The sequence below is a fragment of the Paroedura picta genome, chromosome 8, assembly GCF_049243985.1.
Source record: "Paroedura picta isolate Pp20150507F chromosome 8, Ppicta_v3.0, whole genome shotgun sequence".
Classification (NCBI taxonomy): Eukaryota; Metazoa; Chordata; class Lepidosauria; order Squamata; family Gekkonidae; genus Paroedura; species Paroedura picta.
Window position 1 is genome coordinate 15411735 of NC_135376.1, and position 22412 is coordinate 15434146.

General features: G+C 46.7%; 1 protein-coding gene across 6 annotated transcripts in view; it reads right to left on the reverse strand.

The window, feature by feature from the left end:
• The window catches only part of LOC143843009 (uncharacterized), a 228529-nt gene that overhangs the window by 190977 nt on the left and 15140 nt on the right, over positions 1-22412 (reverse strand). For all 6 annotated transcript variants that reach the window (XR_013233425.1, XM_077348484.1, XM_077348485.1 and 3 more), the window contains exons 2-4: positions 18161-18295; positions 16095-16207; positions 14353-14457 (exon numbers count right to left, since the gene is read on the reverse strand). Coding sequence is in view for 5 of the 6 variants with exons in the window: in XM_077348484.1 (XP_077204599.1) it covers positions 14353-14457; positions 16095-16207; positions 18161-18295 (353 nt within the window). In the remaining variant the exon portion in view is untranslated. The remainder of the gene's footprint in view (positions 1-14352; positions 14458-16094; positions 16208-18160; positions 18296-22412) is intronic.

Below are 22412 nucleotides of genomic sequence, written 5' to 3' on the forward strand. Positions count from 1 at the left end.
CTGGCTCTCAAGTATTTACCCTACTTAGCCTCCGAGATCAGGTTACACCCGCAAACAGCACACATGAGGGAGTTACGTTGATTTATGGTTACCCCATAGGAAGTGGGGTACCCCCAAGGAAGACCAAGGCTGCTCTGCAGAGGCAGGCAATGGCCAACCACTTCTGCTCACCTCTTGCCACCTGCTGCCATACTTCTCTAGAGGCAGCAGGTGGGCAGGTAGATACCCGGAAAGTAATCAGTAGCACCTGATAGTTAAGGCTGGAAGCTTTGCCATTCATTCCATTGTGCCATCTGCAACCATAACCACCCTCCCCCTCCCCAAAAAAACCCTTGTGTGCACCACTATCAAGTTAATATTCTTTGGTTTGAGAGAACGTGGAGGCGTTCTGTTTGATATGCAACAGCGAACATCGAAAGCGTCGCTGTTCGTTAGCGAGTGCCGACAATCGCTCACAGAGGTTAACTGGCCGCGAAAATACGAAGATGCCCCAGCGAACACCGAAAAGCCACGCCAGTGAGAATTTGGTGTCCTGCCAAATAACTCAGGTCTATTTTCAGACCCTGCAATTAGGAGATGAGTTCTGCCACTGCCCGATATCAACTCCCTGCTTCCCTCGCTGTTTTGTTGGAACGCCACCAGCAAAGTCTGACAAATCTCGACAGCCCTCGTCAGCCAGCGTCGGCACACCTTTAGGTTTTCAATCATTCGCAAACATTGTTTGGGATCGGCAGCGATCCCCGACGAACGCCAACCTTTGGGACATTCGCTGTGACGCGCAATAATGACATCTACCTGCCACATGTCCCCCAGTAATTAGAAAGCCTTTGAAATGTTGCGTTCGGGATCTTTTTTCCTTCCCCCGTCTTTAGCCTGGCAGTGTGCCCTAAAATGTGGGACCTAGGACATTTGGATGGGAGTCGTGAAACCACCCCCACCGCAAACCCACCCTTTGGCTGGCCCCGTCTCCAGGGAAATAGTCGCTCCTGTTAATACTTGTTCTGTGAGCTGTCTCCCCAAACGACAAGGATTTTTGTTATCATCTCAAAACGCAAGTGGCTTTGGAGGCCACCACCATTATCCATTCTGCGGCAGCAGTTGCGAAAACCGCGGGGTTGCTGGCTCCTAATTATATCCAGCTGCCCCAACTGTGAGCTCAGTCGTATTGGAGGGAGCAGGAATCCGGAGCGGCGGACGGCGGCGGCTCGTTCCTGACAGACAGCGTAATTAACTTTGCGGCTGGTTCTTGCGGGAGGGGAAAATAAGAGGAGGCAGAGCCCAAAAGGTGCTCGAATGACTCTAGCACATTATGTGGGCAAAGGAACTGAACCACCTAATCGGCAAACGTGAGGAAACACAGCGGTAATTTTTGCAGCAGGAGATAAGGAAAGGATGCATGTTCTGGATAATTCCGCAGTTCTGAGGAACGTGGTAAACAAGTCGTGCAGAAACGTTCATCTCAGTCCTGGATCCTTTAGTGCTCGGGTGAGAATTAAAGGGGAAATAGACTTCTCTACATTTGCTACTCCAGATTACTTGTTTTTCACTACCTGAAGGATTCTCGAACCTTCCTCTCCCCACAACAGATACCTTGTGAAGCATCTGGGGCTGAGAAAACTCTTGACAGGACTGCTCTGTGAGAACAGCACTATCAGGACTGTGACTAGCCCGTAGTCACCCAGCTGGCTACACATGGAAGAGCAGGGAATCAAACCCAGTTCTCCAGATTAGAAGCCGCCCCTCTTAACCACTTCACCCAGCTGGCTCTAGAAGACAACAATCAACCTGCTTGAAGTCTGTGCATTCATACATACATGCAACATGTTCATGTGCGGGTACAGCCTGTTCTCTTCTTCATGCCACTGCCCCAAGTTAAAATCCAGTCTCCCACATTAGAAGTGATTTAGGAAACACGAGTTGAGGCTGCCTCTGAGCAAGTACAAAGGGCAGCGATTCCCCAGTTACTTTGGACCCTTCCTCTGTACATGCATGTCTGAGCATGAGCAAATGTTTAAGGTGTACAAAGAAGAGTTCAGATCCTGGCCTGAAGTCAGCCAATGAGCTTAAGAGTTAAGCTGGAATTTGAACCGGGGTCTCCTTTGTCCTGATCTGACACCGTGCCCACTATACCAGGGGTAGTCAACCTGTGGTCCTCCAGATGTCCATGGACTACAATTCCCATGAGCCCCAGCCAGCAAATGCTGGCAGGTGGTCATGGGAATTGTAGTCCATGAACATCTGGAGGACCACAGGTTGACTGCCCCTGCACTATACTACAGAGGCTCTTGGGAATAGATCACTCTTTCTTCAGGTCACTGAAACAACTCTCTCACCACATGGATCAGAAAAATGGGCACTTCACTAGTAAAGTCAGCAGCAAAAGCTACCATTCCCCCCTCCCACCCCCACCTCATGCCCCCCCATCTTCCTCTAGCCATGTTTGTTTCCTTGTTTACCTAAAAATTGCACATGGCAAGAGCCAAAGCAGCACACGTTTATTTCTAGATAGTCTGGCTTCTTCCAGTCAGCAAGTAAACAGCCTCTTCAGTCTCCTCCATTAAAGAGGCATTTGTTCTCAACTGGATATTCTCGAGCCCATTTGCCGCTGTCACATTTGTTCTGCACTTTGCAGTTCGCCTGCCCGCCTTCCCGTTGCTCGGCGCTAATAGCTCGAAGGTTCAGGTGCTCAAGGGCAGCTTGTCAAGATGTGCGGATTAATATCTTGTCACACCTACGAAGGAACCGGGCAATGATTTTTCAATTTACGCTTTACAGCTTCCACTGCAAATGTCCAAGCTTCATGCCTCCTACTTTGATTCTAAGCAATGCTAAAGAGAACTGCAATTCTGGGGGGTTTGCATTGTGTTAGTGTCGATAAGAAGCTAAGTGCTTTTCCTGGGCAACTTTTAATCAAGAAATGGTGGCGCACAGAGAGGCCGATGATTCCTTGCGGTACTTTTCATCAACCTTGAAATGTTTCACCCTGAACTGTTAATGAAGTCAGAGTCAAAAGATTTTCTCTTAATAGACATAAGTGCAAACAATGAGTTTGTCGCATGAATTCGCCTTATACAGCATCGGACTGTTCGTCCATCAAGGTCAGTATGGTCTATTCAGAGTGGCAAAGGCTCTACAGGGAAACAGGCAGAGGTCTTTCACATTATCCATTGTCAGATCCTTTAACTGGAGATGCTGGGCATTGAGCGTAGGATCTTCTGCAGGCCAAGCTCTGCCACTCAGCTACAGTCCAGCCCTGGGAGACTGGACTAACTGTCCTCTTTAGCCCAGAAGTCCCCAGCCGTTTTAAGCCTGTGAGCAGCACTTTTTGAAGAATGACCAAGTAAGGATATTGTGGTCACAAAATGCCTGCTTCAGCTTGCTTTCACAAAGTAAAGTCTCTCGGGCAGTGTGGCCACTGCCGCCAAAGCAATTAAAAAAAACCAGCATGGCCAATCAGAAGTCTTGTCGGGCAAATCCTGAGCTAGCCCCACCCACTTCCCAAAAACAAGTGATGGGTGCCCCCCCCAAAAAGCATTGGTGGGCACAGTAGCACCCACAAGTGCCATGATGGGGACCTCTGCTCTAATCTATCATGTTGCTGCCATCCAGCAAGATGCCCCCACTAAAGCCATGAAGGTGGCAAAGACGTCAATCAGCTGGTAGACAAGGCAACATGGATTTTGAAAATGAAGGCTCCATTTAGTCATTCTGGCTAACAGTCACTGGTGAACTGGTTCTGTCACTTCTTTTAGAGTCATCTCAACCATAGCTACATCAATGTGGTCTAAACTTCATAAGTTAGGGGCTCTGTGAAGAAGTGCTTCATTTTGTCTGTACTGTCTTTACTTCCTGTCAGCTCCATGCGGCATCCTCTGAGTTCCAGTAAGTTCTCTGCATTCACTTCCCCTGAATCAAATGGAGGTTTGAATTCTACCGAAAATCTCTCCTGAAAGGAAGAGGAATTTCTGCCAAGTGTAGGGGACTTCTTTGGCCAACATGCCCCACAAGATGCTATTCCTAAGAAACAGTGGAACATCCCAGGAAGAGGATGAAGAGATGGCCAGATCTGAAAAGGGAATGAGGGAACTGGCAAAATTTCCCCCTACCTTTCATTCAGCCAACATGTGTGCAGCCAACAAATAATTTTATAAACTTCTGTTGCATTCCCCTCTTTCCCCTTAAGTAGACCTTTCCCTAAACTACAGGACTCAAATTAATTAGCCCTTCCTTCAGAGAAACTACTCCAATAGTAATTCCAATGTTCTTCTCTGCACTTTTTTTTCCAGCTCTACAATATCCTTCAAGATGGCACGAGGACAGCTGTAAGCAGTCACACACGGAGAGGTATTTTTAAATTTCCTTGGTCCTCTTCATCATCAATGTCTATTTTTCAGACCGACTTGGACCGTAAGCTGCAAATCGCTGTTGCATAACTGACGGCACGTCAACCTGAAACTAGAGTTCGAATACTGCCCTTCTGGAACTCACAGCAGTGTTTGTGTTTCAGCCTTTGGTGCCAACTGGACATAGGCTCTCTCTGCCTGCGGCTCCCCCAGCCTGTGGTCAAGCCAGGAGGAGAAGCCATCAACAGCTCTGCAACTTTGACTGTACCGCCATTGCAGAACTGCCCTTGAACTACTGCTTGCCATGCAGATCTTCAAAGCGCCAGAGCAAAAAAAAACATCACTCTTAGCAGAAAATAACTTTGTCAATTACTAAGCATTTCCCCCAAACAGATGCTGCCTTTTTTACAACACGGAGATACAGTCACGTAATAGCTGTCTCAACTGAATTTCTGCTATTCAAACCCCTGTTGAAGGTACAGGATTCTAGCAGGGGGGAGAGGGAGGGAGGGAGGATGAGAGAGAGAGAGATCATCTCTAATGGAAAATAATTTTCCGGGAACAAAGAAAAGCACAGCAAAACGACAAATCACGTTGTTTTAATTCTACCACCCACAATCATCTGCCTTTGCTCGCCATGTTGTTGCAAGGGATACCCCTTAAGAATCCTTTTAACCAATGGTACCTGATTCAGACATGGCGTTGGTTAAAGAGTGCAAAACCAAAAAGGGAAACCCCAACCTTAACAAAGTTAGGAACTCAAAAGTTGGTGGTTAAAAAGTGCCCTCAAGACCCAGCTGGCTTCTAGCAACCACATCGGGCTTTCAATGGTGGTTTCCCATTGCCTGCCACCCTGGGCCTCCTTGGTGGTCTCCCATCCCTGTGATCACCAGGGCTGACCCTGCTGAGCTTCTGAAATCCGACAGGGTTGGGCTCGCCTGGACCTTCCAGACATATCATGCCCAAAAGGAACACCTACTGCTATGTTCTGCTGCAGCAAACTTTCTAAAACCTTTATTTCTTTATTTGCCAACAAGATGAATGCTGGGGGGGGGGGCGGACTGGACGATTCTCTCCTGGCTTTTTTTGTTAAACAGCAGCTTTCATGGGGCAACCAGTGGGATTTCTTTGCCACCTGCGGGGTCCTCCACCCCCGCTTGTTTCATCGCTGATGCCAGAGGGATGCCCCTTCGACACAGGTCCGCAGCTCTCCAATTTCATCCCCCAAATTACAGTCAATTCTTGGCAAGCTCCCATCTCCCTCCACACTGATAATTCTCGCCACGTTCCCACAATCGTTTTAGCCCTTCTAGAAGGTCAGGGATAACCGCAAGCATCATGACACGGCCCCTGCCTAGCAAGGGGGAGAGGAGAGGTTTTGCTTCGGAGGGGAGGAGAAGTCCACCCTGTGCGGTAAAACAAAACCGAGAGCTGATAGCATAAAAGGCATCGTTTCTCTCTCATTAATACGAGCCGTCGTCTTGCTTTGACTGAAGTTACATGAAAATGCCAGTGCTTTCTGGAAACGGCGTCGGTCAGAGGTTTCCAAAACACACGGCAAAGACTTTTGATTCAGCTGAATTTTTTTTTACCAAAGAGAAAACACTTTGAGGGATATTCTAGCCTCCTGCTGTGAGTTCTGATTACAAGCCAATTATTGCAGCAATTTTGTCATGAATGGATGTCAGGCTTTCCTCTCTCTCTCTCTCTCTCTCTCTCTCTCTCTCTTTCTCTCTCTCTTTCTCCCTCCCTCCCCCACCTTTGGAAGAAAAATAATGAAGCTTACAATACTTTTTAACCACAGCTTACTAGTGATAATCTAGTTAGTTCAGAAATGATTCCTTGTTGCACACTTATTCTATGATGAACGCAAAGACAGTTGTAGCGGTAATGGAGGGTCTACGCAGAGGGCGTCTCTTGTCTCCATTTTCCCTTCTCCACATTGCTGGAAGGCTTTTTTTGCAATTTTATTAAGCAGCAGTAGCTATATCACTGTCATGTTATGATGCTATAGCAATACAATGAGTCATTTAATAAATTCATGCAAAAAACCTACAGTGGAATGCACAGGGAGGCCGGATGCAGATGCAAGGGGAAACAGCACAGATGTGCGTCAGGATCTGCTAGTACAGCAGTATACCGTCATAGTTTCATTGGGTGGGGGGAAGAGTCCAACACATAATATACAATCAGCAATAGAGTTACAAAATTCTGACATAAAAGCATATAACTAACTATGTCCTGTTGGGTTGAATAATTATAGCATCATGAAGAAACTTTGTTCCTTTTGTTCTCTTGAGAAAGTAGTAAGCCCATTTTCTCTGAATCAGGGTGTTTTCGTATGTTATAGGTGGGGCCGATTGGAAATATAGTGATCTGTATGTATCTAACAACTCTGTTTCAACAAGCAGTATTATGGGTTCTGTTTTGCTTTATCAATAAACTGCCTGAATAGCCGGAATCATTGAGAAGTCGGTGGAGACGTGACAATGTGGACACGGGGATATGGAATTCTGCATCATCCTATCCACATTAAGCAATTTGAGTGAGTTCTTTCCAGGAAAGTTGTCTCAAAGATGTCTTTGGAAAGAACGGACCAAAGTAAAGGAGAACACAGAAGTGTGTGATTGCTGGTCAACTGGGAGACCAGGTTGTGTGAACATTTTTTAAAACAGGGGTGGCCAAATGCTGGCAGGGGCACATGGGAACTGTAGTCCAGGGACATCTGGCTTTGCTATATTAGACTGAAGCAAAGCACCCATGTGGAAGCATCCTAGACTGCTGCAAATCACACTCACTTGGAATTAGTGCCATGTCCAGCTCTGCCAAGGGAAACCTAGAATTCAAACTAGAACAAACAGGAGTTATTTCACATCCATAAAGCTACTCGTACTTGATGTTGGAGGCAGTGGAGAGCTACAATGAGCTGGTAAACCGCTATGAACTGTCAGCCCTTGATCACAGGTTCAAGGTAGAATCCTATATAGATCCACGCTGCTGAGTATTTTCATCTCCTCCTCACTACGGCTTAAATCCACATTCCCCCTGCAAGATACTCAGAACAGAGTCTGCAATTGCAAGGCAACAGCATCTTCCCTGCATAAATGCATTCCCCAAATATAGACTGAGGACAAAAGGGGATGAAGGGGCACTTCCACAAACATCTGACCCCACCCCTATCCCCAGTCTCAATTCTTCCAAACTTTAACTCTTTCGTACCCAGCTTGCTGGGGGGTAAAATGGTAATGACTGGGGAAGGCACTGGCAAACCACCCCGTATTGAGTCTGCCATAAAAACACTAGAGGGCGTCACCCCAAGGGTCAGACATGACCTGGTGCTTGCACAGGGGATACCTTTACCTTTACCTTTATTGTCAGTAAGACATTCTTCTTCTCTTTGCAAATCCCAAAGCTGATGCTTCCTGCCCTGAACAATGAGTACCATCAATTACAGACACTCCTTGGGCTGTCAGAACAAAGCCCACATGCAGCAGGAGACTGACTGGGCGGGGGGGGGGGGGGGAGAATACCTCACCAGCAATGTACTGACATCCCTCTTGTGACCCCAGAAGTAACATCAGAGGCTGATTTTCCCCAAATGTTCGGTGTCCCCAGCACATGATGATGCCACTTTTGAGGAGTGACTTCAGTGATTTGGAATTTTCCTGTTTCCAAGGACCACCACAGCCACTCCCAATTTCCCTTTTCATTTTCACCTGCAGTCCATGTGAGGAGTAGCAGGCATCCACATGTGGAAGGGGATCGCCTGCCACCAGCGGGAGCAAGTCTTCCCCCTCCCGTGATATTCTGCCCCTCTTACATTCTTTTTTTTCTTGCTTGGAGTAGGTCTACCTGCATCCAGCCAACAGAAATTAATGGATTTCCCAAATCAAACTGAGAAATGAGAAGCAGGCCTGATGATTCTAGTGCATCTATCAGTCTGGACACTCCCATAATCTGAACCCAAAGCCCATCATGAACTTCACAGCTTATCTCACTGGCGGTAGCCAAGTCAAATCGAGTTTGATTCCCTGCTCCTCCACATGCAGCCAGCTGGGTGATCTTGGGCTTGTCACAGTCCTGATAGTGCTGTTCAAGCAGTCATATCAGAGCTCTCTCAGCCCCACCTCCCTCACAGGGTGTCTGTTGTGAGGAGAGGAAAGGGAAGGCGATTGGAAGCCGCATTGAGACTCCTTTGGGCAGTGAAAAACAGGATATAAAAACTAACTCTTCTTCTTCAACAGCTGAGGTCACTGGCATCTTCTCCTAAAGAAATCCCCATCTCATTTTGTTTCCCATTTGTGCTTGAGCCCCAGTGCAATGGAAACGTAATGCACAACCAGCTTAAGCAGCTGCCTTGTGCCCATGGTCCGAAATTGTCATTTATTCTTTTGGCCAAGCAAAGCCATTTCAGAGGTTGGGGTTGGCATCCCGTTGTGTGTAATACAGTAGCTTCCTTTCACATTGAACTATCAGAATGAATCTCCGTGTCTTTTGTGAGTTTCTAGATTACAAGTTCTTTAGCTAAAAGGACACCTGCACCTCAATTCTAGGTGTGTGTCATAAAAAGGATGCAAAATATACAGTGCAATAAATTGCAAAATATACCTCTCAAGCACCGCTCTCTCAGCTGAAGTTGCAATGAATCTCAAGACGATATGAGTACCGTTCTTCATTTCAAGCCTGGAAATGGTGTCATTTGCAAGAGCTGGAGAAAACATGCAAAAATTCTCATTCGTCCTAAAAGCCACTCCTGATACTTACAAAAATGGAAATGCTGTTGAGGATCGGTAAGGAAGAAAAGCAAACAGAAGCCCAAGGACAATGTCAAACACTACGGATGCTATGCCAGTGTTTCAGGCTCACTTCTGATATCAGATACCCTTGAAGGAAAAGAGTTGGTCCTTTAAAACAGGGGTAGTCAACCTGTGGTCTTCCAGATATCCATGGACTACAATTCCCATGAGCCCCATGCCAGCATTTGCTGGCAGGGGCTCATGGGAATTGTAGTCCATGAACATCTGGAGGACCACAGGTTGACTGCCCCTGCTTTAAAAGACAGTGCTCAGTTTTCCTGCATTACGAACATTCCACTTTTTAAAAAGACCATCTCCCCTCATTGTTGAACTGAGTGAAAAATGCAGATACTTCTGTTTCAAGGGGGGAAATGACACCTAATTCTTAAAAAAAAAAAAGAAAGCGACAGAGCTCAGAAGTAAAAACAAGCTAGCCTGGCATCTCTAGGATTGGTCACCAAGCAAAAGGCTACTTCATCCCAAATTGTTATCCTTTATTTCCCCCCCCCCCCCACTGTCAGTAAAATCCCAATGGAACGCAGAGATGGGGCGGGATTGCCTTTCCCCCCTTTTGTTCTATGAATCATCATTTATTTATTTATTTGGATTTTCATACCGCCCATTCTTTACAGCTCTGGACGGATAACCCAGAATAACCCCAATGCTGAATTGCCTCCTGTTTTGGGCTTACTAAATAACAGCTTGCAGAGACTCATTAGGCCTTATCTCGTAAATTGCATGGGAATTGCTTCTTATTACAGATTATGATACCCCTGGGCTGTCCTCAGTCATGTCAGGGAACTGTTAAAAGCCTTCTACACACCACAGCTCAATGTAATGCATTAATAATGGCTCCGTTTTCCAAAAGCAATTCGTGACCCTTTTCCTCCCAGTGCAGTCAAATGGCTCATGCAGATGCCCAATAATAAGATTTGGGGCTGGGGGGGGGGGGAACTACTCAGATTACAAATGTGCATTGCAACAGACTTTGGCATTTAAAGGGGGAAAATCGGATTTAACTCAAGCCTCCCCTTTCTATATGTCCAAAGAGACCTGCATGGATTGCATTGATTGCCCTCAATTCCGTAGGCGTGGAACTCAAGGCATCATGCACAAGGTTCCCGAGTGGTCCCCTGTCCAGATATTAACCAGCCCCAAACTAGTTTAGCTTCAGTTCTTACAGGTGTCAAAAGGAGGAGGGGGTCTTGCCTATGCGGGCTCATGCCACCTGGTTATTAGGAAAGTCATTAATACTCATAACACATTCTCTTTTTCATTTTGTTATTTATGTTCTGCTTTTCTTCCAAGACTAGCTTTGAAAGGGTCCTCCCCGTCAGCTTCTCGGCGGCTTGCTGTCTGCACCCTGATTGGCCCTATTCCAATTCGGACAGGGAGGGCGTGAGCTGTAGGGGCAGGGCCAATCAGGATGCAGCTGGCTGCACCCTGATTGGCCCTGGAGAGGGCCAAATCAACTAACTCCCATTTCAAGAGTTTTCAACCACGGAGAAGATATTTCAAGCCTATTCCCCTTCGGAGGGCAGTACATAAAAGCAGTGGTTACAAACTCCATAGCAAATTCAGAACACACACCTGGCAGAGCTGTTGCAACAGTGGGGGGGGGGCGGAGGGGGCTTTGCATCCCTTTCCGAGGAGAACAAATGACCCTGGACCATTATTTACAAATCTCTTTTTTTTCACCTATTGTATCTGATTTGCAGACCTGCTCCCAGCAGCTTCTCGATAACCACTAACAATGAAACTTTAGAAACAGAGGTTGTGGCAATTCCACCGGGATGCTCAGCAATCGTGGAAAGTGCGTAGACCCACCGAGATAAAAACCCTCCCCTCGCCCTGTCCCAAAGAACCAAGAAACAGCAGACTAAGCGGCACTGTTTTCACTGCCGCCATCGTGTCAGCACTCATCAGCTCCCCAGGAAATAACCACCGCACAGTCTTGTTTGGATTCCAGGATCTGACCTTATCGCTTGCACAGGCGGCAGCTCCAGAACAATTCCCCCGTGCTCGGATGCCATATGCCTTGCCTGCTCCAGGGAATGCCTTAGCGCTTAGACATTAAAAGTAATCGCTGCATTGACAACTGGAGATGTGAAGCAGGGCCCCGGATTCCTCTGGCGTTCCCCGGTCGAAGCCAAAGGGAGCAGTAAAGTTTCTGCTGAAGTTGACATTGTGCAGATGGGGAAAGAAACACCCACCCCGATTTCTGGGCTTCCAACCGAACGATCTACATCTGCTGACGATTTTTAGGGCTTTTTCTTTTAAAACTGAGAAATCTACAGGCTTTAAATTTGTTTATTGTATTTGATTGTATTTATCCCATTCACCCGTATTTATTGACACTTAGGACTTTTATGATATCCCACCTTTGTCCCAGCAAAAACCCAAGAGAGGTAACAAAAGATTTTTTTTAATTATTCACTAAAGTGAACACAGTAACTAAAACACTGCCATCATAGGTCTTCTAAAAATCTCTGCGCACAGAGCAGTGTGTGAATTTCCTGTATTGTGCAGGGAATTTCCTGTATTGTGCAGTATATCCTACACTGGTCAGACCGCACCTGGAGGACTGTGTGCCGTTCTGGAGGCCACCCTTCAAAAAGGACATGGATGAAACTGAGAGGGTGCAGAGGAGAGAGATGAGGATGATCCGTGGTCGGGGGCTCTACCCCCCTGAGGAAAGGCCGAAGGACGTGGGAATGTTCAGCCTGGGGAAGAGGAGATCATGACATCATTGCTCTCTTTAAGTATTTGAAAGGTTGTCACTGAGAGGAAGGCAGGGAGTGGTTCCTGTGGACAGCAGAGGATAGGACTCACCGTAATGGCTTTAAATTATGTGTAGAACACTACATGTAGAGATCATGGGGGACATTTTCACAATCAGTATAGTTCAGCAGTGGAATAAGAAGGAGATGGTGAGCTCCTCCTCACTGTTGGTCTTTAAACAGCAGATGGACATATATTTTACATATGGCTGATCCTGCATTGAGTAGGGGTTGAACTAGATGGCCTGTATAGCCCCTTCTATGATTCCTTCATTCTACATGACCCTTGGGGTCCCTTCCACATCTATGTCCCTAGGTTACTGTCTTGCAGCTGTGTGGGAAGGCCCTGAAGGTTAGTGCCTGCCTTATCTCTTCTGGCTTAAAATATAAAGTATAAGGTATATAAAATATAAGAATTAGGTAGTGGGTTAAAGACTTTGTTTGTATCCCTGGAAAAAAACCAATTCAGAAATAAGTTTACTGAGGAAGTAAAATACGAAAACAAGGTTTTATACCTAGGAACTCATTCTGAATAAAGCTTTTTGCCATCGCCAGCTTGGAAATTTCTTTCTGTTTATTCATCTCTTCTGGGCTGCTGTTCCACAGTGGACCAGACCATTGTAGAACACCCCCCCCCCAAGAGTAAGGACAGTCTGAATTACTTTCTGAGCCACCAGCATGCAGATCTCTGGAGAAGCAGCACGATTAAAAAACAAAACACAACTTTACATTGCATCTGTCGAGGTTCAATTCACACAGGCAAGAGTGACTCATCCAATTTCCTCTGTGCAACTTAAGCTTAGAACTGAATGATAAGAACATCGGTGTCACTCAATGACACTGGTGAACATTCCATTATAGAATCACAGAATTGGAAGGGACCTCCAGGGTCATCTAGTCCAACCCCCGGCACAATGCAGGAACTCACAACTACCTGCCAACCCACGGTGACCCCAATTTCATGCCCAAGTGATCCCTCCACCAAAAATCTCCAGAATCCAGCCTGGCCTGGAGGAAATTCACCTACCATTCCACAGCGGCAATTAGCAATTCCCTGGGTATGCAGGGGTGGGCCACAAGAGAAAAACACTGGCACATCCCTTCCTGCCCATCCACTCACAATCTGCCTAAGTTCATAAAATCAGCATTTCTGTCAGATGACTACTTAGCCTCTTCTTAAAAACCTCCAAGGAAGGAGAACTCACCACCTCATGAGGAAGCCTGTTCCACTGAGGAACTGCTGTAATGTCAGAAACTTCTTCCGGATATTTAGCCAAAAATTCTTTTGAATTAATTTCAATCCACTGGTTGTGGTCCAACACTCTGGATCAAAAGACAACAACTCTGCTCCATCTTCTATATGACAGCCCTTCAAGTATTTGAAGATGATTATTATATCCCCTCTTAGTTGTCTTCTCTCCAGGCTAAACAAACCAAGTTCTCTCAACCTTTCCTCATACAACTTGACCTCCAAACCCTTCACCATCTTTGTAGCCCTCCTCTGGACATGCTCCAGTTTCTCTATATCTTTCTTCAGTTATGATGTTCAAAACTGAACACAGTACTCCAAGTGAGATCTTACCCAGAGTGGAGTAAAGTGGTAACATCACCTCGCATGATCTGGACACTATACTTCTGTTAATGCAGCCCAAAAATCCATTTGCCTTTTTACCTACTGAATCACACTGCTGACTCATGTTCAATGTCTGGTCTACTAAGACCTCCAGATCCTTTTCACACGTACTACTGCCAAGACAAGTCTCACCCACCTTATACTGATGCATTTGATTTTTCCTACCTAAATGAAGAATTTTACATTTTTCACTATTAAAATTCATTTTAGCTCAGTTTTCCAGCCTGTCAGGATCATCCTGTATCCTGATTCTGTCTTCTGGTGTGATTGTTACACCTCCCAGTTTAGTATCAGCTGCAAATTTAATAAGCACCCCCTCTATTCCTTCATCCAAATCATTTATGAATACGTTGAATACTTTATGAATATACTGAATGACACACTAATTAAATTGGTTAATTAAAAGCACTGAACTCTTACAAACTATGGCCCATATTTCTCTATTCTGCAAGAAGGGGTAGAACTTTAGTTTAATTTGGTGGATTTTCTGGTGGAAAATGGTGGAAGAGCTTGGTTTTATAAGGGTTGCCAACTTCTAAATGGGGGCCTGGAGTTTTCCTAGAATTACAACCGGTCTCCAGACCACAAAGATCAGTTCTCCTGGGGGAAAAAATGGCAGCTTCAGATGGTGTCCTCTATGACATCACACCCCTGCTGACCTTTCACTTTCCCAACCACCACCATCCTCAAGCACCAATCATCCCATCACAAGGAATTTTCCAAACCAGATTTGGCAACCGTTAATGAAGGTAAAACGCTGACAGGACCCGTTTCAAGACAATCCAAGAATTCTGGCTCACCATACTGGCAACGTGGGCCCTGAAATCCTTCTGGACATTGGCACCTCTGAGACGTTCCACCATAGCATTTCCCTCGATTGAAGCAAGTTCCGACAGGGCACGATGCTAGACAGCAAAGGAGGAGACAACGGGTTAGAGTTAAGGTATGAAATCTGCAAAGTCTTCAGGACAAAAAAAAATTCCATCTTACTTCCCAAACGAACACTGAATGGCAGCCAGCCAAAGAACACTGCCAAATACAACAGGGAGCTATCAGTATCTTTCTAACAAGCCTACTTCTAAACATGACCACATGGAGCTCCGTAGTAGAACAAGAATATATGCTAGTAGAAGCTTCCACATTCAATGTCGCCATGTCAAGTTAAACAACCTTAGGAGGTAGCTTATAGGAAGGACCTTTCTCTGCTAAGACCCTGAACAGCTGCTACCTGCTACCGGCCAGGTTGGGATATGGCTCAACCAGAGAAACCAATGGCCTCTCTTAGCCAACTTGGTGTAGTGGTTATAAGCAATAACTTATAGAATCATAGAGTTGGAAGGGGCCATACAGGCCATCTAGTCCAACCCCCTGCTCAATGCAGGATCAGCCAAAAGCATCCTAAAGCAAAATTCTAGTTTTAAATCCTTCTAAATCCTAAATCCTAAACTTCTAGTCTGGTGAGTTGGGTTAGATTCCCCGCTCCTCCACATGCAGCCAGCTGGGTGATCTTGGGCTCGCCACAGCACTGATAAGGCTGTTCTGACCGAGCAATAATATCAGGCCTTCTCAGCCTCACCTACCTCGCAGGGTGTCTGTGCTGGGGAGAGGAAAGGGAAGGTGATTGCAAACCGTTTTGAGACTCCTTTGGGTAGAGAAAGGTGGCTTATAAGAACCAACACTTCTTCACACACAACAGTTTCATGTACATTGAAACTCCCTTGTGACTTTCACAAACCAACTTGAAGAGAACATCTCAGGTAGGCTTCCCCAATATGGTGCCTATGAGCACCTTTCCTGGCACTTGACAAGAGTTTTCAGAAAGGAGGCGGGCCAAGTGGGGCTTTTGCTTAGCAGAGTTACAGATTGGCTGTGTAGATCTTTCCTCAAAGTTGCTTCAGCAGCTGTCACCCCAGCATAAAGATCTTCACTGCATGACTAAAGATATGCAATGTGTCTGCAAGAAAATATTTTTAATATGCTCATCATTTAAGCGAATGCATCATGATAAACAACTCTTGTGGTTGAAATGTTTAAGAGTCGCTATTAGAGTGATGCAGAGCCTCTTGTGACGCAGAGTGGTAAGGCAGCAGACTTGCAGTCTGAATGCTCTGCCCATGAGGCTGGGAGTTCAATCCCAGCAGCCGGCTCAAGGTTGACTCAGCCTTCCATCCTTCCGAGGTCGGTAAAATGAGTACCCAGCTTGCTGGGGGGTCAACGGTAATGACTGGGGAAGGCACTGGCAAACCACCCCGTATTGAGTCTGCCATGAAAACGCTAGAGGGCGTCACCCCAAGGGTCAGACATGACTCGGTGCTTGCATAGGGGAAACCTTTACCTTTTTATTAGAGTGATGCATAACCTCACTCCCTAAGTTTCTGCAGTAGACTCTCTTTTGGCTGCCATTTTGTGGTTGGAGCCACCATCCATTGTCAGCATTTCAATGGTGCCTGCAGGCTCAAATGCAACTTGATCTAAGGCATGTTTTCACCTAAGCAGCAGAGTGTGAGAAGTAGATCCAATTCTGGACAACCCCAACACTTACCATGTAGGCATCCAGGTTCATCATCCTTTCTCCTGCCCCAGCCAGGACAACACTTAAAGACAGTGTGATGTTCCATGCTGTACACTTGCTTGTAGATGGTATAATATCCAGTTCTACAAAACAATTTACAAAAAAAACCCCAATGTGGTAAAAAACTGACCTAGAGAAGATAGATTCAAATGAGTAGCCGTGTTGGTCTGAAATAGCACAATAGAATCAGAGTCCAGTAGCACCTTTAAGACCAACAAAGATTTATTCAGGGCGTGAGCTTTCGAGTGCAAGCACTCTTCGTCAGACTTACACGGTCATGTAAGGAGTTCTTAGTCTGACGAAGGGTGCTTGCACTCGAAAGCTCACGCTCTGAATAAATCTTTGTTGGTCTTAAAGGTGCTACTGGACTCTGATTCTATTGACCTAGAGAAAGTTCAGAAAACAGTCATTGTCTGCATCCAACACATAATCAATAAAATAGAACTTCCTTTGTAACACATTATTCTTCTACACAAGGGGATGATTCTTCCATACACCCATACTATCAATTTATCCTCCATGAAAACCCTGCGACTGGTAGAGGTGAAAACAAGCATTCCAAATTTGGTATATTTTTGGGGAGATGACACAAGGGCTTTGCATCAGGTGTGTGATGAGTTCTGTGCCCCCCAGATGCATGGCGGTCCTTCCCTCTGGACTTTTTTAAACATCTAAAACAATTGAAATGACATTCCCCTTTGTCTTGTTTTCTCCAGGAGTCCTGCTGCTGTGGAGAAAGTCCAGGAATTCTGGCTTTAACTTATTCAGATATATTTAAAGCAGACTTGTGCAGGAGCAAGTGCTTCTCTTTGGCAACACAGTCCAACTTATGGCTACAGAGTTTCATCTGTGTAACCAACTTGCTCACGCCCAGTTCTTCAAAAGAATCCCCCAACTCAGTGTTATGGTGCTTCTGTGCCCATCTCAGATTTTCCCCGGCTTTCCTGTTTTGGGAAAGATCACGACAAAGCCAGGGTGGCTCCTGGGTGGACCGGAAAATCCAGATCTTCCCGGTCCTGCCCAAATCAATGCTATCGAGTCTGCTGAAGTGGCCATTTCAGTTTATCCACTTGCCATTAAAGACAGCAATATTGCCTTCCCTTGGACTGAGATGGGAAACTATTTTAATGCTATTATTTCTTCACAAGTCTGTGCTGCACTCTTGCGTAAAGGAAGCTACCTTTTTCTATACTACAGCCATCGCTATACTGGCAAATCAAACCCACGAGCATTCATTTCCAGATCCTCACATTTATGGAACACAATGGTTAAGAACAAATTATATGGAATCATTTTTTCCCCTTCCAGCCAGTGAGAGAGGAGTTTTATAATACCAGCCTGCTGAAAATAAGAGGCCACAGATCTTTTATTTGGTCTGGGTATAGTGTGAGAACATAGATTCCAATTTGTAAAGCAGGGGGAAAAACATGCTGAAAACAAAATTTCTTAATCGTGAGCAATGACCCAGCGTTTGTTCAATGAGCGGTCGCAAGGGAGGAATAGCTTCTGGATGGTCTCCTAGGTTAGTGGCACAGGGATACAACCCTCTCCTTGTTTTTCCAGCGCTCATATTGAGAGTTTCATGCTGTTTGAACATGTTTTATGGCCACCACTGATACGACTGCTGTTGTAAAAGCTAATGGCTAAAACAATAAAATTTTATCACTCATCTGCCTGCCCGGGCATTCCTAAATTTATCCTAGGCAGCACTTCTGTGGCATAGAAGAACCAGCTGTTTTCCAATTAACAGAAGCTTCCCTACCTGTTACCTGGGGGAGATACAGACGTCAACAGGCCAATGCGAAAACAAACAAACAAACAAACAAAAAAAACAACCCATGCAACTGGATCAAGTGTCTTTCTGCATTCTGTGCAAAAGTCACTTCACTCCTTCAGGAATGATCTCTGTATTCTGCTACTTTCGTAATTTTTGTTCCATGGTCCTATGTATCCCTGTGACCTGCTTTGGGAACAAATATATAGCTGAAAAGGGAGGATAAACTATAACGAACGTACACACAAGGGTTGTGCATTACCTCCTCTCGTGGCTCACGCACCACCTTTGAGCCCCACAATCCTGCTTCCACGTTTTCACAAAACGGGTAAAGGCTTGTACACATGGTCGCTGATGGGCCACCATTGCCACTTCTTGTTCTGGACACACATTTGGCCTGCAAAGTAGGAGAAACATTATATCAATGCCATAACACAAAGTACCTCAGGAGCAGCATCAAGCAGTCTACCATGACGCCAAAGAACAAATGAAGGGGCTTTATAGGCCCATTATGCACAGAGTGGAAGGTCCGCATTCAGGGTGGAATGGTGACGGCTAAAACCACCAATTATGCACGCTGCAGGCAGCAACCGGGCGCAGAGTCAACGTATGTCGCCGAAAAAGCGTTTTAGCGAGATGCGGAAGAAAGTGAAGCTTCCCGGGACCAGGGCGCAACCAGAAGCGGCTCCAGAGTAGCCGCGTGCATAATCGGATACTCTGGGTTCCGTCCCGTGTGTAAGCGGTTTGCTTCGCTTCTTCCTCCTCCGCATTCTGCATATTGCCATTTCAGCGGCCGTGCATAATAGGCCATATTGAATCAGACCATTGGGCCATCCAATTCAACCTCTTCAGAGTGGAAGCAGCTCTCCGGAGCCCAGAGCAGTGGTCATCCCCATCTGGTGATGGAGATTCAGTCTGGATACCTGCATATCAAGCGGATGCTCTACCCCTGAGCAGCAGCCTCTTCACTGATATCCTGTTCCGCCTGGGTCCTGCTCCAGCTTTCAAACCAATGCATCGGTTGCTTTTCATCAGGGATAGCCCTAGCCGGTCAGATCTTGGAAGCAGCCAAAAAGAAAGAAAAACCTATCCCAAGGCTACTAGCAATGTTTGCAAACTTTATACAGAATAAAGAAAATAAAATTAAAGGTCTCTTCTTTCTGTATGGCTTTATTGCAGGATCATTGTCCTCAGTGGTTGTTCCTCCTACTTGTCAATGAATTGGTACTTCAATGCCTCTATGAAATAAAATTGTTTAAAGTATACCCCGGCCTTTTGGTCTGCAGTGTAGGGATGCTAGTAATCTCCCATCTCAGGGCCGGCCCTGGTTTGTACCTGGGTGGGAGACCTCCAAGGAACACTAGGGGTTGTGACACAGAGGCAGTCCATGGCAAACCACCTCTGAACTTTTCTTGCCTGACTACCAGACAATCCTAGGTGTCCCTGGCTACACTGCACATGCCACACGATAAATAAATCACGCATCTTTAATGACATGCCCATGTTCAGCTGCATACGAACTGACATTTTTGGTGATACCCAAAACAACAAGCCCCTTCATCCTGAAGGAGATCAGGAATATGTTTGAAGCTGCAAGGAATCATGCGATTGGCATCCAGGTGATGAAAGTCTCACGTCAGCACTCCAATGAGGACGTGTGTTTAGGTAACAGCATGGAAATGCAAGGATAACTGACAGCGTGGCTGGAACATGTACAGTCCAAATGACAAGTGGATCAAGAAAACACTGTTTGCAAAAGAACAATGTATGTCTCTTACTTTCCCAACTACTGCATGATGTTTGTCCTCAGGGGACCTATCCTTAAGAGGCAGAAGTACTGAAAACTATGGATGCCAAGTGATCATCAGTGTTCACTGAACTGGCCCTTTCTTCCATCTGGGAAGCAGAAGTAGGGTGAGCTTAATGGATGCAAGATGGATGCCCTCAGCAAGAGGTACAGAGATTAGGCTGCAGCGTCTGGACTCTAAAGGAGGATCAAATTAGTTGGTGGGCTGCTCAGTAGATATTCAATACGTTATTTCAACTTCGATGAATGCACTCCCTTAACGCACACATTAAGGAAAGGGGGTATTTGCTCCTGTCACATTTACTGACGAGTCTACAGTCAAAGCACAATTAACCTCCACGGAAGTCAATAGACCTGCCACAAGAAAAGCATGGTGCCCGCCCAGTTCTCTTCATATGGTACAACAGGGGTTACAGGGACTGCAGCTCAGTAATAGAATACTGGCTTCACATACCAAAGACAGTCCCCACGAGGTCCAGCTGCTGAAATCCTCAGCTAAAGGATTTCCGGAAGAAGGACAGAGAACCTAAATGGACATTACAAACCACACAAGACTTGCAACAATATTGGAGCTGCTAGTTCCGGGAGGCAACTTGTGACTAGAAAAACAGCAAGCCCTGGTTTGAACTGGGACCACTGGGGGAGGGAAGGAATGCCTGTCTTCTTCATTGTAATCTTTTTTTGGCAGCAGAAACAACTGGAGGGGGTGCAGTGGGTGGAGTGTATTCTTTGCGCCCCTGGGAGCCTGTATGTTCATGGAACGCTTGCAAGAGCTGGCTCTCCCCACAGAGCAAGTAACTCTCCCTTCCCATATCCCTGGGCTGTTTCAGACACCAAAAAGAGCACAGGAGAGAAGACAGCAGTTCCTCCTTCTCCTTTGCAGAGGTACCCCTCAGAATTGGGCCCTGCTGTACTTGTACTCATGAGGTTCCACTAGCTGTTAGCAGATACAGCGGCCTTTTTCAACCTTTGGACCGCGGAGATACATCTTAATATTTTTCAGCCTTCAAGGTCCCAGGGAAGTGATGTCAGCTGGCCACTCCCATGGCCATATCCTCCATATGCAAATAAAAATAAAATATAAAATAAAAATATGCAAGGAAACAAAAAACAGCTGCCTATCTCCCCACCCCACCACACTTTGCCTGCAATGCCCCATATGTAAACCACTCCGCGGTATTAAATAAAAGGGTAAGGGGTAAGTGGGAGGAGAGTGGGTGGGCGCTGTCCGGGATAAAAACTCAGAGAGCGAATTCACTCCTTTGAGTGGCACTGAGTGGCTCCTCTGATTCGCTCCTCTGAGTGGCACTCAAGGGCCAAGTGGCCAATAGGGAGGCGTGCAAAGCGCGCTTCCCCATTGGCTACTTAGCCCGTCTCCCAAACACTGTGCCGCCGACTCTCCACTCCTCCCAAGTCACCATCATCGCCGCTGCAGCCGCCTGATGGTGAGTCGCCCGCGGACTTTGGCCGAGGACCGGGATGGCCGCCAGGGAGGAGGGTCGCCCCACGCAGCTGGGCTCAGGGAAACCTGCTTTCCCTCTGCCCAGCGACAGCCCTTGCCCACACTGGGACCTGGCCGCTACCCCTGCCACGCCTCCCAACCTGCCTCTCCGTGCGCCGCCCACCGCGCCCTTCCCACCCCGACCCCGCACATCCCTTGCCCGGCCACCCAAGCCTTCTCCCCGCAAGCACTTGCCCGTTACCACTTCGCCAGCTGTTCCCTCGCCGCCACCGCCATGCCTCCAGGGCCGCCACCCACGTGTGTGTGAACTTCCATGCCCCGTCCCCCTGCCACCCTTGTTGCCACAGGTGGGGCCCACTTCCGCTGCCAAACCGGAGTGCTACCACCTCCACGCCTCGGAGCCCTGGCCTCCTTCCACCCACCGTCTTCCCGCCACGCGGCCTGACCCTCTGGCCTTGCTGCGCCACTGGCGCACGCAGCGGCGAACGGTGGCCACGGCTAGCGAGCTGCCCCCCCTTTCTCTGGCCATGGAAATGCTGGGACGTCCCCACAGTGACCGGCCGCTGCGGGGGTGCCCATGCCCAGGCCGACAACCGCCCGGACCCCGGCTGACACCAGCTAACACCCACTGTATTCAGAGGACAGGGGGCTTTATTTCTAGTATGTAAATAAAATATTTATTTGTTTGTTTGTTTAGTTAATATGTATTCATAGAATTATAAAATCATAGAGTTGGAAGGGACCTCATGAGTCATCTACTCCAACCCCGTGCGCTATGCAGGACACTCACATCCCTATCGCTCATCCACTGTAACCTGTCACCCCCTTGAGCCTTCACAGAACCAATCTCTCCATCAGATGGCTATCCAGCCTCTTTTAAAAATTTCCAAAGATGGAGAACCCACCACCTCCCAAGGAAGCCTGTTTGATTTTTATCATTTGATTTATATACCACCCTAGCCAGGAGAACAGCTCAGGATAGCGTATCTTATACTGAGCAAGCTCAACAGATAGAACAGTTTGTTAAAATGTATTTGAAATCTAAAAAGATAAATTTAAAATAGCATCTCATGTCAAAAACAGAATAGCAGCGTTGACAGTCTCAGTTTGTTTTCTGTTCTTCTGGAGCCGGAGCATGGTCTGGGGCATCTTTTTGATAGGGAGGGCACGGTAGATGTTACTGCTTCACTAGCCCCAACCAAAAGCCTGGTGGAAAAGCTCCACCTTGCAGGCCCTGTGGAACTG